Source organism: Bombus huntii, chromosome 7 (genome assembly GCF_024542735.1).
Source record: "Bombus huntii isolate Logan2020A chromosome 7, iyBomHunt1.1, whole genome shotgun sequence".
Classification (NCBI taxonomy): Eukaryota; Metazoa; Arthropoda; class Insecta; order Hymenoptera; family Apidae; genus Bombus; species Bombus huntii.
In genome coordinates this window covers 15,143,064-15,158,600 of record NC_066244.1, presented here as the reverse complement: position 1 = coordinate 15,158,600, position 15,537 = coordinate 15,143,064, and the positions used below count along the sequence as shown (strand labels likewise).

Below are 15,537 nucleotides of genomic sequence, written 5' to 3'. Positions count from 1 at the left end.
TACATGATCAGTCTACAATTTAAAAAAAAAAGAAAATGGAACAATTGACTAACTACAAAAAAAATTCTTTAAAAAATATTCATATCATCATTTTTATCTACTTTTTAATTTATTAAATAGCTTAAATGATAAGATGGAGAAGCAATTGTTCATCACAAACTCCTAGGATGAAACAATAAATTGGAACAAATACAAATCCAAATTGGATATTAGATAATTAACATTAACATTAAGATGTAAATAGAAACCAGATAGAGATAAAAATTAATGAGAAAAATTCGAGATCGCTCGTGAGAAAGTGTCTTTCAACGAGACAACATTAAACAAGGAGACAAGAGGAGAAAAATGATGAAAGTAGAATGCTCAATACCATAGTGAAGAAATTTTTGAAGAATACATTGTCTCTAAATTTGTTCAAAATTTCACCATGAACTTTCCGGACAATCAAATGTTAGATCCTTCTTGCACATGTACATTAGTATCTGCATCGATCTCGTCATTCGATCATGTCATTTGCAAAGACAATGAGCAGAGGTAGGATAACAGAGATTCGAAATTTTCAGACAGCAGAAACTGGTTCGGCTTCAAGAAGAATCGAGTCGCTTTTCACCGCATGGAAACCAATAACAAAAATAGAAAACACAACGGGATTATCGAAGAAGATGAATAAAAATTCTTCAAAGAGAATCAGTTCCATAACATCACCATTACGCGATAGCAAAATAAATAAACATAATACTATCAATACATTTACTAAGCCCGCGAATAACGCTTCTATTAACATTTTAAACGCCACGGAACTCAAATCTGATTCAAATTCAAATCTTCTTGTCGAAGACAAAGTTGCTCGAAGTATAAAATTTAATAAAACCACGAGTAAAAATAAAGTTGAAATATTTGAGACGTTAAATAATCATCGAGAATGGGACACGATCGAACGTGTTAAGCGTTCCTTGGACAAAAAATCCAATTACGTAGGCTTCAGAGAACAAGTTCCCTCTTCGAAGAGATTCTATCGTCATCCAGGCCTAAGTTACGAGGAGCAACAAAATCAACTTGACCACACGGTCCAAACGAGAAATATAAATCAAAATCTCGGAAGTACGATGAATAAACTACTTGACACGTTCGAGTCATCGCAACCAGAGACTACTATCGAATACCCATCGAAAGAACCAAGCAAACATAGTTACGTCCCAATTTTTCCTAGTTGCGACGATACTGAAAATTTCGAATCGAACGATTCAGACAATAGTACAAAAAAGAACGTAAGAAATCGTAGCAACGATAAAGTAGATTTTGCAGAGACACAAGAGGCCAAAGGTTTAAAAACTGATAGAAATGTGTTAAACGAAACGTTTCAGGATACGAATAAATTACAGAGCTCGGTTAGACAGCAGAGAAAGGACAATAGTTACATCGACATACGGGATCACCAGAAAAGTGTCGAAAATGTAACATCTTCTGCTATTGCTGAGTATAATCCAAACAAAATTCCGTACGTCGAGGTGCCGGATTATTCTGATATCAGAGAGGAAAGTTTAGACGAGAGAGATCGTAAAGAGAACGAAACGAGAACTGACTTTGTCGATCCAGAAGTATTCGCTGATCTTAAAGAATCTGCTAAATCACCGAACGATTCGTCCGAGGGAAGTGTAAAAGACAAATCTAGAAAAAATTCAAGGGAAAATTTAAGTAAAGAAAGGGAGTCAGATTTGACGAATTTGGACAAATTTTCCGACACTGACGAACCCGATACGGATAAAAGCAAGGAAAGCAATTCAAATTTTACGAACTCGGACAAGTCTTCGAAAACTGATAAACAAGATACAAATAACGGAAATAAATCGTTGGAGGATTTAGGGCTTAGACAGAATTCAGATATCAAGGATAATACGAAACCAAAAACATTGATAGGCTCCAAAGAGTCCTCTGAACTTTCAAAGAACGACGAACTTGAGGAGAACGATAAAAAGAATCTATTTAAAGATTTAAAGGATGATTTAAACAACGCCAACCTTAAGAAACTGGAATGGAAAGAAAATGCGAGGGAAAGGAATGGCGAGCCACAGGAAGATTCTGAGGAAACAGGGCAAGGGGATTCTGAAAGTAAATCGGGGCCCATAATTTTCGACATAAACGAATACAGGAAGCCATTCGATCTAGACGAATTTCTTAAGGACGATCCGATAATGAAAAAGTTGAATCTGCTCGAAAAGGAGACGCGGACCAAGTACGGACAGAACGGGAAACGAGTTTCAACCGACTTTAACGAATCCGAAAGTGATAATACGTTCAGGGAACGAGCGAATGGCCGAGGGAATTCAAAGGAGGTTCGAGACACTTTCGATGATTTACCAAGATCGTATAAATCCAGTGACTTCGCTGATATGTTCGCAAAAATCGACGAAGGAAACCAAAACGAAGGGAATAAAGGGAAGAAAGGAATGGAAAGTGATAATCAGGAAAGTGAAGAGTTTAATGAAGAGAATAGCGACGATGATTTTTTGAAAATTTTCAAGAAGGACAAGGAGGATTTCTCGTCTAAATTTGAGAAAGAAGAACATCAAGATAACGAAAGCGAAGCGAAGGAAAAGGCGAAGAATGATAATGTGAAAGGTAAAGATTCCGTAGAAGAGAACAGTAACGAAGATTCCCTAATAATTTTCAAACAGAACAAGATATATCCTTTAACAAAATTTGAAAACGAAAAAGTATTTCCGTCTGGATATTTAAAGAACGAGGAGAACAATAGAAACGTCGTAGATCGTAGAAGGAAGAATAACAAGTATCAAGAAGACACGCACGACGCATTGTCGACGATCTTGAGCAAGAAAAGCCAGGTTTCGCGACTGGACGAGGACATCGATGGAAGGATCGAAGACGGGGACGCTTACAAAAACTTCTGGTCCTTAGAATATAAATCTCCGCGGTCGAGAGTCGACATGGAGGCGCAAGAAAGGAGGAAATAGCGGGATAGCGATTGAAATCTTGGCGAGACGTCTCGCGTCTTCTGACATTTTGACGTGCAACACGGATGAAGATGTTACGGTAGACCGATCTTGAAAGCTAGTCTATGAATCTTATATCAAACACTTTAAAACATTGTTGTTATATCTGTTAAATGTTTCCAATGTTTCAAAATAAATTAAAGTAAGAACGTGAATAAAGTAATTGTTGAATCGTGTGTTGTAAGTTTGAAAATCGTCTACGATGATCGAATTATTTTTCAAAATTCAGATGCAGGATTCGGAATTTAGATTTAAACACTTCAAAGTGATTACTCACGATAGTTGATCTACGAGTCTGGGTTCGCGAGAGAATCCGGAAACAGCGAGTTCCTCTTTAAGCAATCTGGCTAACGATCGATCGAAATTTCCGTGGTCGGACGATTCCGAGAGTGCAGGAAATCGAAGAAATCGAATTAAGGTAAGATAGGCAGCGGGGTTTCCCTCGTCCGAGGGATGAATCTGGCCTCAACGGATATATAAGGCCGTCATCGTACAGTGCTCAGTGTCATTCGTCTGGTTTTATCAATTCCAGCAGCCTCGGCTCGATCCAAGCGCCAGCAACCAGGTAAATACGATCCGATAGAGTGAAAACGCATTTCGTACCAGTCATATGACCTACAATATCCTTTACAACCTAACTTTCCATTGAACCATCGAAGTCAAATTTAGCCCTCGATCTCGATTCCCGGTATTGTTCATGTTCACCGAACTCGAAGCACATCCTGGTCCATTGATCCGCGAGCGATCGCCGTTTCCACGATCGATCGTGCGTTAACCGCGGCACAACGATCGATCGATCCTTGGTCTTGAATCTTTCAAGTGCTTCCTGGAGAGAGACGGGGGGAAAAGAGAGAGAGAGAGAGAGGAGACGATTGCGAGACGAAGAGATAAAACACACCTTCCATCCATATTTATTATCTTTATGTGTTCACAATGTGGCCGTTAAGGAGAACGCGGAAGTATCGCGGTAGATTCCGGTTGTAAATGACGATATATATACGAAACGGAGAAAAAAACGGGTGAAAAAAGAAAGAGAGAAAAGGAGAGGAAAAAAGAAAGAATACAAAAAGAAGTGGCCACCGACGTAGCGGATACGCTCGAACAATTTATATCGAAGAGACACGAAGACCGCCCGCGGGCGATAAGTATCTGCGTTCGCGAAACAGAAAGAATAATTCGGACATATTAACGAGATACGCGTGTGATTCGTTCTTCTGTTTCTTTTTTATTTTTTACTACCAGCAACGCTTGGTTGCAACGTCTGTTTTTATCGGGTTGACTTTAATCGTTTAAGCTCGAGTTGCCTCGACGACTTCGACAACTTGGCGCGTTTATCCCTGAAAGTTCATGAATGTCATTCCCCGTCTCTTTTATGTTAGCACGTTTCTTTATCCTTTTTTATCGACTGATCGAACGAAACGGATAATTAATCGAGGAAAGTGTACATGACCATTATAATCGATCATTATTCAAGCGGCTTTGAATTGTGCATCCTGTCAGAGGCTAGAATTATCGAGACTCTATGCTTTATAATTGTATCCTGTTAGATCTACCTTCACTAGGACTCATCTTCTATTGGATGTAGGTGTTTCTTTTTTTCTTTTCTTTTTTTCTTTTTTTCTCGTTTTGGTTCGCTGTGCCGTGTAAGAGTAAAAGCTGATGAACTGCACGCGATATCGAGAGTCGCTATCGTTTCTATCGCAGATCCTGTTGGTTTCTTTGTCTTCTTTTCTGTTGAACATTGTCAGACGCAATTAACAATGGCATAGTGGTGTCTCGCGTCTGAGTGAAAGTTGTTACGTTCTTCGAGGTAGAAAGGGGGAATTGGCTAGTTTTGTGGATAAATAGTATCTCTTTGGAGACTGAGAATTCTCCAATTCGATTTAGTCGTTTAGATAAAGTTACGGGACTAATGGGTAATTTGTAAGAAAATTATTCCCTTGTTATGATATTTCTGACACTGATAATAATTACATCTATTGCAATATGAGATACTATTATGAGTGCAATTACATATCCCATTTTAAAGATTACAATTTCTTGGTGCAGGTTCGTTCGATCGAAGACACGATGATCGGCGGAAATAACTTAAAATATTTATCTAATACTTATCTGAGAAGTTCGTAGAGTTTTTGATACTTGATATCTGTCGTAGATTTTCAAAATCACGAGTAACATTTTTTCAAAATTAAATATACTATATCGTTATATCGCTGTACTCCTCGATAAAGGAAAAATCTGTCTCAAAATGGTTAATATAATCGTTGCTCAGGATGAATTAACACATTTGAATCTGATATTTGTTTCAGTCATGAACGCTTCAACTCGCATTTTGCTGGTGCTCTTCGTGTCCTACGCTATAGCCTTCATGCTCGTTGCAGGGAGTGTTCCCTTCGACCGAGCCATAGGTGAGTTTAGTTAAAAAATAATAATGAATTTTGCGCAATGACACGCGCCAATTCCACGTTTGAAAGTTGACCAAATTTTGAATTAATTTCTTTCGAGCTCTATGTTTGAAAATTAACCGTTTTAATCGCTGTGCTCCGAATTGATTTCTTAGGAGTGTGCATCAGAAATTGCGCCCAGTGCAAGAAAATGTTCGGCCCGTACTTCCTTGGACAGAAGTGCGCCGATTCTTGCGTCAAATACAAAGGAAAGCTCATCCCCGACTGCGAGGATGAAGGTTCGATTCAACCGTTCCTCCAAGCTCTCGATAGCGACTATTAAAACTCGTAATGCTTATTCGTGTCAACGTGCATTATACGTAATATGTGCCAAAAATACGTGTTATATATATATAATATATAAAATATGTGTTACATAAAACGTGTGAATTATGTGTAAATTCGCAAGCAGAGGTCTTAATCTTTTAGAGTCTAAGCAGTATTCGACGTTTAGTTCTTATTTAACAAGCTATTCTCAAAGACAGATCGTATTCTTATAACGAATAATGTATTTATGTTAATATATTTCTATGCTGAATCGTTTTATATGTTACAATTGAAAAGAATCGAATGAAACTGAATGTCGAGTCTAGTTTGACAAAGGGTTAGATAGTATGTATATAAGATCATAGTATATTTTTCTCTTGAGTACAGGGTACCACGAATTTTTACTTTTGTAATCAATTTTTAATCGAAACTCAGGGAAACGTATAAGTATGTGCGAGAAATTGAGAGAATTTGATTTCACGCCTTATTTGTGAGTATTATATATCATATTACATGTATTAGCTAATAACATCGACCAAAAATTTGGGATCATTTGTCACGATCAATTACATTTATAGTGAATTTTCTGCTAATTTTTATTAATCGTTATTAATTCGAAATTGATCATGATATCAACACTAATTCTCGTTTAATTTCGATAGATTTCTGTGCACAAGTTTTTTTTACATAACGTTCATAATGTTCTTAATTCTTGGCTTCTACGGAACACGGTTGTAATTCCAAATTTTTGGCTGGTAATGGGTTTCTATCACCGTCCGAAGTATTAAACGTGAAGTATTACTAATAGTAATAAATATCAAGTGAAAGAAAAACATTTACTTTCTACATCACATTTAAGAAAATAAAATTCTCCCGACATCTAGCATCATCGAAAAAGCTTTCTTTAAAGCGTTTTTAATATCGCAACAACAACAAAAAATGTAAAGAAATGTTTCAAAATTTAACACCATCGACAAGCTAGAAAATATGTACCTTTAAAATCACGTTCTGTCACAAACAAAAGAAACAGGACGGTACTTGACGATTTTTAATATTTTAACTGCTGTCCGCACGATCTTCGATAAATAAAACGAATTATCACAAGTACGATTTACTCACCAGACGTTGCTTACTCCGGAATAGGAGGAATTACATGGCACTCTGGTATCGTAGACAATGTCTGTTTTGATTCTAGTTGTTGTACCTGAAAATTATTCGTAAGTTTCTTCACATTGTATTGTTTTCTTTCTTTGTATTTATTTTCTTTTCATCTCGAATTAATTTTTCCTTTCTCTTATGCGTATAAAATGTATATTTACACGTTGTCGAAGAGATTTCTCGTTCATGGCTGCTCTCGATAATAAATGTTTCACTTTATCTAGGAGTTCAGACTTGTGGTACAATTGCTCCCTCAATGTCTTTATCTCCCCGTTATCCTCCTCCTTTTGCACCTTTTCGAACGCAGCTACCCTTCGCTCGGCCAATTGCAAATCTGTTTCTAACGCCACGATTCGCTTCTGCGCTTCCTCGTAATTATTTTTCAACGCTGTTTCGCTTTTGCTATTTAACAATTTGCCCTACACGCGAAATCGATAAATCGTTAGTGATGAAATTAGACGTAAACATAGGATAAAGATATGAAATTAAAGAATTGTTCCCCTGCCTGATGTATATGATTCGTCTTTGAGCCAAGCCTGAGACGTCTGTTTTCTACTTGAAGCTTCTCGATGATTCTTTTCAACGTAAAGATCGTCTTTTCCATCTTCAAGATGGATTGTTTAGTACCGTGGTCTTGTAAATCTTTGTCCGACGATCTTGGAGTCGAATCTGACGATTTTTCTACTTTCAGTAGCTCTATGTATCTATATATGAATGATAAGTTGTAGAATAAAGCAGCTATTTTAATATCGTTGCTTCACTTATAATTATCCCTTAAAAATAGAATTTTTATTTAATTTCATCTTGAAATATATGAATAATGAAGCTTAAACTGTACAACAAAATATTTGTTTTAATCATCGTAAACGACAGCGCTTCGACTAAAAAATGCCGCAGTGTCTAATAGAAAATCTAATAATTTATCATCGTTCCCTAACTTGTTGTTGATCCATTGAAAATACATTTTTTGTAGAATATAAAATAGACAATATTATATCTTAAATATTGGAATGTGCAAAGCAGTGAAATTGTTGAAAAAAAATAATACGATAAATATTCCAATTAATTAAAAATGTCAGATCCTTAACTTGCAATACACTTATAATAAAATATTTAATTAAAAACGCATTACTAAACCTACTTTTCTAAGTGTTCAACCTTCTCCCTCAACCTAGGCGTGTCCGCGTTCGCCTTTTCCAATTCGAGTCGAAGCTCAAAGTTCTCGGCTTCCAACGCTAAGTTCATTTTCTCCAAAATATCTTTAGTCATTTCCAATTTCTCTAACTGACTAACAACATAGCTGTTACCCTACAAAACATCGATAAACATAAAGAAACAACTCAACAACGAATCAGAAGACTGCAAACAAAGAAACAGACCTGAGAAATTGTCTCTAAAGCAGCAATACGTGCTTTTTGCTCTTCGATTTTGTGCAAAAGCTTCTCATTATCTTCGTTCTCCAACCTGTCGGACAATTCTTTGACACGTTCGCGTAAAGTTTCGCACTCTTTCTGAAGATCTCCCATTATATTTTGTCGAACAGTTATTGGTCGAGCTGATAGATTTCCAGCTGCTGTGTGACCTTCTGATTTCAATTTGTTTTTTAAATACCATTTTTCCCTTTCCATACATGAAACCACCGATCGAAGTTTCTCGTAATTCGTGAGTAATTTCGAGTGTTCCTCCGTTTTTTCTTTGAGCTTCTCTTTCAACTTTTCGGCAGTTTGTTGCCACTTCTTCTGCTTTTCCCACAACGATAGCTCTTCCGCTGTCTACGCGATATATTTTGAAATTGTTGTACATATTACTAATGTGGTACATTTATACCAGTTAGATGTAAAATTGTTGAAGTAAGTGTACCTTGGCTTTCTTCGCTTCCTGAGCTAAATATTCTCTGTCTAACTGCACTCGAGCTTTCTCGAGTTCTTCTTCCAAGGACTTTACTTTACGTTCAAGCAGAATTTCGCGCTGCGAGGTTTTCTTTTCTTGTGCCTTTACGGCCATATATCTATGACGAAGGTAATTAGAGAGGGTAATTCAAGGACGATTATGGTTAAAGGGTTCCTCCTGTCTCTTGTATTTTCGTTCGAATATACAAATAAAAAAAAAAAAAAAAAAGAAAACAAATCGTATCAAAATTAAAACAAATAAATTTTGTGTTACGCAGAGGATTCTATTTTCATTAATAATTGGTAGATTGGTCCAAAAATTCATTTATTAGTAGACTGCAAATTTTTATGTATTCATGGAAAATTTAAATGCCCAAGGATTCACAGAACGCACATATTGTGCATTTAATATTCAAACCTATCAGTTCAAAGTTTCAGTATCCGCATAAATTTCCAGATAAAAATACCCAAAGAATAGAGATTTGAAGGGACTTTATAAAAAAATATCACGATGGACCTACTCCTTCAGATCTACTCGCAAAAATATGAATTTGCATAAACGACTGCAGTCTATTTATTAATTTTTTGAGCGCAACCTATGGGCTTTCAAAGATGAACATTTTATCTAAATTTTATTTTAAAAAGGTCCTATCTATGACCCATATGTTCTAATAAAAATCATGAAAAATATTTCTGTATCCATTGGGAATCGAATTTACTATATTAATACATTATACGTTCTGTTTTCTCACTTTTCGCCTATCACAAAAATACCTGCGACTAAGTTGTTGCTTCAAATCAGAAATTTCGTTCTTATACATTTTCTCCTTTTCCAACAACGACTGCAGCTGTTTCCTCACTGTATCCGTATGATCCTGTTGCTGTAAATTATCGTGACTCTGTGTAATTTCGTGTATCTTCAACTCTGACTCGCCATGAGTTATCGCTTGCCGTGATCGAGTAGCAGATCCCATTAATTCAACTTCGTTCTTCGTCGAAGAAAAAAGAAAGTAATCAAATATACGTAATAAAATAACATTTAATATAAATTTCCAAAGACCGTGAAGAATCTATGGTACCTGCAGCTCCTGACACGCAAAACTAAGCTGATTTATCTTATCATCTTTCTCTTGCATCTCTTTCATCAAAGACATATTTCCTTTCGTGACCATCATACGATTTTCACATAATTGTTTTCGTAACGTGTCCGCTTCTGATTGCCATTTTGCCAATTCTCCGAGATAGCTCTCCAACTCGCTTTTATGCTGTTCTTCTAGTCTAATAAAAAGCGATAGTTCAACATCTGATTGTCTTTTTCAGCTAACGACATATTAAATAGAAACGATAGATATAGTGTGGTCGTAAATTAAAGCTTCGACTTTGGTTATAGTCTTTGAATTTCTATGTTTCATTCTCATTCTCGTTTTGACGAGCGAAGGACGTTGTCAATGTTCCAAGAGAAACTTCAGTACAAAATTGAATATTAACAATAATTTTTTATGTATCTTCCACAAAAGTAAGAAGCTTTGTAAAGATAGAAAGATACGATTGGATCAAGAATGGCCGAAACAATGCATGAACACACACAAACCAGGTACATCCGTACAATTTTAGCTATCCTAATTTTTAGTTATCAGTACAAATGCTGTTGAATTTTACATGTTTTCGTGGATCTAATCTCACTACCGCAAACTTTCCAACGAATCTGAATCCTTTTTTTACTAAAAACGACTATAGTCGCTAAACTTTGGATTTTTATGCATTCGTGGGTAAATTAAAAATGCACAAATTCACCTAATGCATATAAAATGCATATAAATGCATATAAAAATATATAAAATGTTCAAAATTGAGTTACTCGTCATAATTCTTAGATAGGTTTCATCTTTGCAAAAATTCGCAGTCCAGTAATCTCCTAGAAACAGGGATTTCAATCAAATTCTAATTGGTTTCTCGGCTAATAGTGGAATCAAAACGCGTAGACTTTTAACTGCTAATTTTCCGACCTCACTATATCCTTTCTACCTACAACGATACCTTTCCCTCGTACGATCCACATGATTCAGCCTTTCCTCGGCCAACCGATGCCAACGATCGCTCAGTTCCTTAGTTATACACAAATCTGCCTCCAAAGTAGAAACCTTCTCTTTCAACCTAGCAACCTCTTCCGTCTGCATAACGATATTTCTTATATCATCAATTTTCGACTCAGCTTCTTGTACTTTTTCAATCAATTTCTCTGGCTCGTCTCTCCTATCATCTTGCCTCTGTTGAATTCTTTGAGTATCGCTTTGCATAGATAGAATACGACTCTGCAAACTTCTGATTTCTTCTTGTAGTCGAGCTGCAGCCTTACTGTGCTCGTCTCTGTCTTCTTTCAACAAGTTTTGATATCTGCCTATGGTCTCCTCCTTTTGACTGACAAGCTTTTGCAAGCTGTTTATCGTCGACTTCAAAGCAAGCTTCTCACTACAGTCAGTGGTAGGGTGTTGTACACGAAGCGAAAGCTTGTATTCTTCAATTATTCTCTCTTTTTGCGCCAGTGCTAGGTCTTTGCTTTTTATTATCTCGTTCAACGAGTCCACCTTCGCCTGACACTCTGCTATCTGTAATTCGTACTTGATTAAAGCGGAGGAACGTTCGGAGCTGAGCTTCAGAGCTTGATCCAATTGTTCTCGAAGTAACGACATTTCCTGATCACCTTTTCTTTCTATCGCATCTTTCTCTGCTTTTCCTCCGTGTTCTACGTCTACTTTTTCTCCTATCATTTCCTTCGTCGTTTTTATCGTTTCTTTATATCGTGTATCTTCTTTAGAATGAGTCGCTTCTTCCTTTTTTTCTTTGACTTCCATTTCTTTCGACGTTTCTTTCGTTGGCTCTTTCGCCGTTTCTTTTGCTTTTTCCTTAAATTTTCCATCTTCTGGATCACTTTCTTTAGAAAAAGTGGTCTGAACTTCAATATCGTTCGTTTGTTTCTTGTCCAAGCAACAAGTGTAGGGATCTGTTTGCATTTCTCTTGGTTTCGTCTCTACGATTGCTTGAATCGACGCATGCTTGTTTTCTGGTAACTTTAGGCTCGTTGGGTCATTCGTATTGGTTTTGGATCGTTGATCTTGACCTTTGCTCCATGCTTTCTGGATCTGTATCATCTCGTGCTCCATTTCGGTTATGACCGATTCGTATTCCGTGAATTTGTTGTTGGCTATTTGGATCTCGTACTCTAGTTGTGTTATCTTTCGTTTGCACTTAAAGTCCTGATCAATTGTTAATTGTTAATTTAAAGCAAACCATCTGACTTGAAATAAATCCAAAATAAAAATCAACGAAGGAAAATAATAAAGGACGAAATACGACTGAATGCAACTATTTTCAATGATTAATAAATTAAAAAGTTTGTAAATTATTATGACTCTACTTATGTTTAAATTAATTAATCGAATCAATCGAGTTTTTAGAATGGATTAAAGAAAATTTGTTTGAAGTATATACAGAATAAAGTACACATCGAATACAGAAATAAGAAAATATGGAGACAGAAAAATATTAAAAAGAATACGTGGCCATTAACAGAAAAAACATTTTGCTAAACAATTTGATAAAAACACGTACGTTCAGAGTATACTGCGAATATTCTGAAAATCGTTGCATAATATCTTGGACACTGTTGCTTCCAATCTGTTGTTCTAGTATATCTTTCAAACTTTCAACGATTTGTAAGCGATTAGTTAATGTTTCCTGTTGCTGCTTAGCATTCTCATGGCACTCTTTCGCTTTTTTCATATCCGAATCGATATTCTGACGTTCGTCTTTGAGTTTCATCGATAACGAAATTACTCTATCTAAAGCGCTAATCGAAGTGGAGCCTGCGTACTGATTTTGCAGAAATCCTATCACTTCTATATACATTCTGCAAAAAAATTCTTATTAATTGAATACCTGTATATCATGAAATATAATAGAAAATAATATCTCTTTAATAAAATAAAATAATTCTTTGTAATAGAAATGCAAAGACAAAATCTTCTCCAGCAACAATCTTATATTTTAAAATATACTTCGTTAAGAATTCCAATTTCTAACTTACCTATATATTTAAAATTATAATTAATTCTATAATTCCATTATTTAAGTTTAACTTCTAATCTATGTATGTATTAAGGAATTCGAAGATTTATTTTTAGTGTAATTCTAATTTACTAATTTATAATTCAAATTTTAAACAATTGTCAATTTATATATTAAAAATTCTGAAATGTTTACTTAATTTCATAATGCAAAATTCATTCATGTCGTCAGAGGAGATCGGAAGTTTATGGAAAACAATTTCACCTGCAACGATTATCGCATTGTTTTCGACAATCCTGCACGTAAGTGCGCAATCCTTCGCAAGTTGTCCTCGATTTATCAAGTTCTTCCTGCAAATACGACACCTCATTCTCCAATCTAACTTTCCGCGTATTCAACTCCATCTCTAACAAATTTTTATTCGCCAACTCAAAATCCAGCCTCGAAATTGTCGCTTTGTCTTCACTAACAGCTTGCAAATTTAATATGTGATGCCTGAGATTGTCCAATTCCATCGTTTTTAACGAATTCAACGAATATTGCTGCTTAGCTTCCTCTTGAGCAATCTGCAGTTGTTTCTTCAGATTTTCAATTTCTATCTGAAGAGCTGCATTGTTGTCTTTTAATTCTTGCACTTTATTATCATCTACTTGTTGAGTCCTCTCAAAGTGCAAATCTTTGGATAATCTTTTATGCAGAATAATTAATTCTTCTTGCAATTCAGACTTAGCAGCGGCCACTTCTTTAAGATTTCCCTCGCATTTTGACAATTGAGTCTGTAAAATTTCATGCAGACTAGTCACGTGATCAGCTCGTTGCTTTTCTAAAAGTTCTCTAGCCTCGGCTTCTCTCAATTTTTCCGTCAAATTTAAATCCTGATCGCTTTTGCTATGAATTTCTTTTTGCAAATACTCTACAACTTGATCTTTTTCTTGAGTTATCAATTCCAATTCTTTCTTTAATATTTCCATCTCATTGTCATTTCCTAATACTAAATTATTTTCCATCATATTACGAAAACGTATGCTTAATTCTTCGTGTTTCTCTCTTAATTCATTGTAAATGGCTGAACTAACAGAGTTGAATAAGTTGCTCTGCAATATCGATAACTCGCGTTCGAGGATTTTGTTGTGTTTGGTAAAGTTAGCCAATGCTTTGTTTAAATAATTTTCATTTCTAATTGCTTCTTTTTGGGTCTGGTAAGCTTTCGTTGTTTCCTTATTCAACAATTTTTGAAGAGCAAAGTTCTTCCTGTTTGCAATTAAAACTTCGCTGGAAGCTTCTGCATATTCTTTGGTCTTAATCACGAAAGCTTTTCGAATCTCATCTTCGCCATCTTCCAATATCTTCGCACTCTGCTCGTAAACATCGAGCTTATGTTTCAACTTTTCAATTTCGTTTTTAAGCTCATCGTTTTGTTCTGTTAAGGAGGTCTTTTGTTTCTCCCATTCTTCTGTCTCGTTTTTATAGGCTTCTTGTAATCTCTTCATTTCGGTAAGATACGTAGTTATTTTTTCGCTGTCTGAGTCTTCGGTGTACACTTTATCGATATCGCCATGTACATTCAAAACCAACTTGCGCAGCATGTTATCCTTTCTTTGCAGTTCTTTTCTATAATTATTTATACTTCGTAATAGCAATTTGTTTATTTCGTTGATTCATATATTAGTGAAATATACAGCAACGATTTAGAAGAATATTTATAAATGTAGAGGATGGCCAAAAATAAAAGATTCTAAGTTTGAAGTTTGAAGGATAAAATTATTCTAAAAAATGTCTGGTGACTTTGATATGTAAATTATAGTTTAATACACATTCAATGGTCCATTAAAAAATTGTGTTATGACTGCAATAGGAGGAAAATAATACCATTTCAATTAAACACATTCGGTGATTCATTATAAAATTTCCTCATATTACAGAAATATTACAGAAATCAATCCTTATTTATATAACCAATTTAAATAATTTTATCCTTAAAACTTGAATTAAATTTCATTGAAAAACGAAGCCAGATATTTCGAATCTTCATTACAAGCATTATAAATTTACCTCAATTGTTTAACTTGGCCTCTCAATTCAGCATTGCTGCCCTGCACAACATTCAAATTCTCCTGCAATCTCATCGCAGGATGATACCAGCCTGCTAAATGTCTCACATCTAACGCCTCTAACAACCTTTCTAAAGTATTAGACTGTATCTCCACACTACTTTTTCCTACGATATTAAACGATTAATCATCTATCTAACTTATACATATAAAAAAGCAAGACTAATAGAATACTTTTTAACAATACAACAAACGCAATATACAAACATGATTAGTATACGTGTGTTCAATAGTTTACGTGTGTTATGAAAGATAGAAATTCGAAATAGAGAATGAAGAAGCAATTTTGTCGTGGAAAGAAGGAAAAATTTGTGCATCATTAAAGTACCATTAAAAGTAGCGAAAATTCACCGTCTTGGTTTCGGATACTGTCCAAAATTTCATGCATCCCTGTTCTAAGGGCTTCGTTCTCCTCTATAACTAACTGGACATTTTCTTGCAGCTCAGAAACATTTAATTTCGAATGCCACATAGGTGTAGATTCCGCCAGTTTGGTCGAATGGAAAAATTCGCCAGTATCATTTACAGTAGCATCCGAAACATCTAATTCTTTCGATGACTTTTTACATAATTTATATTTTAACACCCTTAT

General features: G+C 35.4%; 3 protein-coding genes across 4 annotated transcripts in view; 2 read left to right on the top strand and 1 right to left on the bottom strand.

The window, feature by feature from the left end:
- The window catches only part of LOC126867871 (centrosomal protein of 290 kDa-like), a 130,356-nt gene that overhangs the window by 111,900 nt on the left and 2,919 nt on the right, over positions 1-15,537 (bottom strand). The window contains exons 11-23 of one of the 2 annotated variants that reach the window (XM_050622902.1): positions 15,297-15,537; positions 14,887-15,052; positions 13,099-14,445; positions 12,379-12,676; positions 10,807-12,023; positions 9,849-10,047; positions 9,544-9,758; positions 8,741-8,888; positions 8,260-8,652; positions 8,022-8,188; positions 7,386-7,584; positions 7,042-7,299; positions 6,842-6,926 (exon numbers count right to left, since the gene is read on the bottom strand). In XM_050622902.1, coding sequence (XP_050478859.1) covers positions 6,852-6,926; positions 7,042-7,299; positions 7,386-7,584; positions 8,022-8,188; positions 8,260-8,652; positions 8,741-8,888; positions 9,544-9,758; positions 9,849-10,047; positions 10,807-12,023; positions 12,379-12,676; positions 13,099-14,445; positions 14,887-15,052; positions 15,297-15,537 — 4,923 coding nt within the window. In that variant the 3' untranslated portion in view covers positions 6,842-6,851. Of the gene's footprint in view, positions 1-6,841; positions 6,927-7,041; positions 7,300-7,385; positions 7,654-8,021; positions 8,189-8,259; positions 8,653-8,740; positions 8,889-9,543; positions 9,759-9,848; positions 10,048-10,806; positions 12,024-12,378; positions 12,677-13,098; positions 14,446-14,886; positions 15,053-15,296 lie in introns of those variants that run through there. The other variant, XM_050622903.1, reaches the window with a different exon arrangement.
- Positions 367-3,171, top strand: LOC126867875 (protein starmaker-like). The gene has a single exon (XM_050622913.1). The coding sequence runs from the start codon at positions 507-509 to the stop codon at positions 2,970-2,972; it is 2,466 nt and encodes an 821-aa protein (XP_050478870.1). The 5' UTR covers positions 367-506; the 3' UTR covers positions 2,973-3,171.
- LOC126867939 (eclosion hormone) lies at positions 3,517-5,801 on the top strand. Its single transcript, XM_050623042.1, has 3 exons — positions 3,517-3,576; positions 5,321-5,419; positions 5,572-5,801. The coding sequence occupies exons 2-3, from the start codon at positions 5,323-5,325 to the stop codon at positions 5,736-5,738; spliced, it is 264 nt and encodes an 87-aa protein (XP_050478999.1). The 5' UTR covers positions 3,517-3,576; positions 5,321-5,322; the 3' UTR covers positions 5,739-5,801.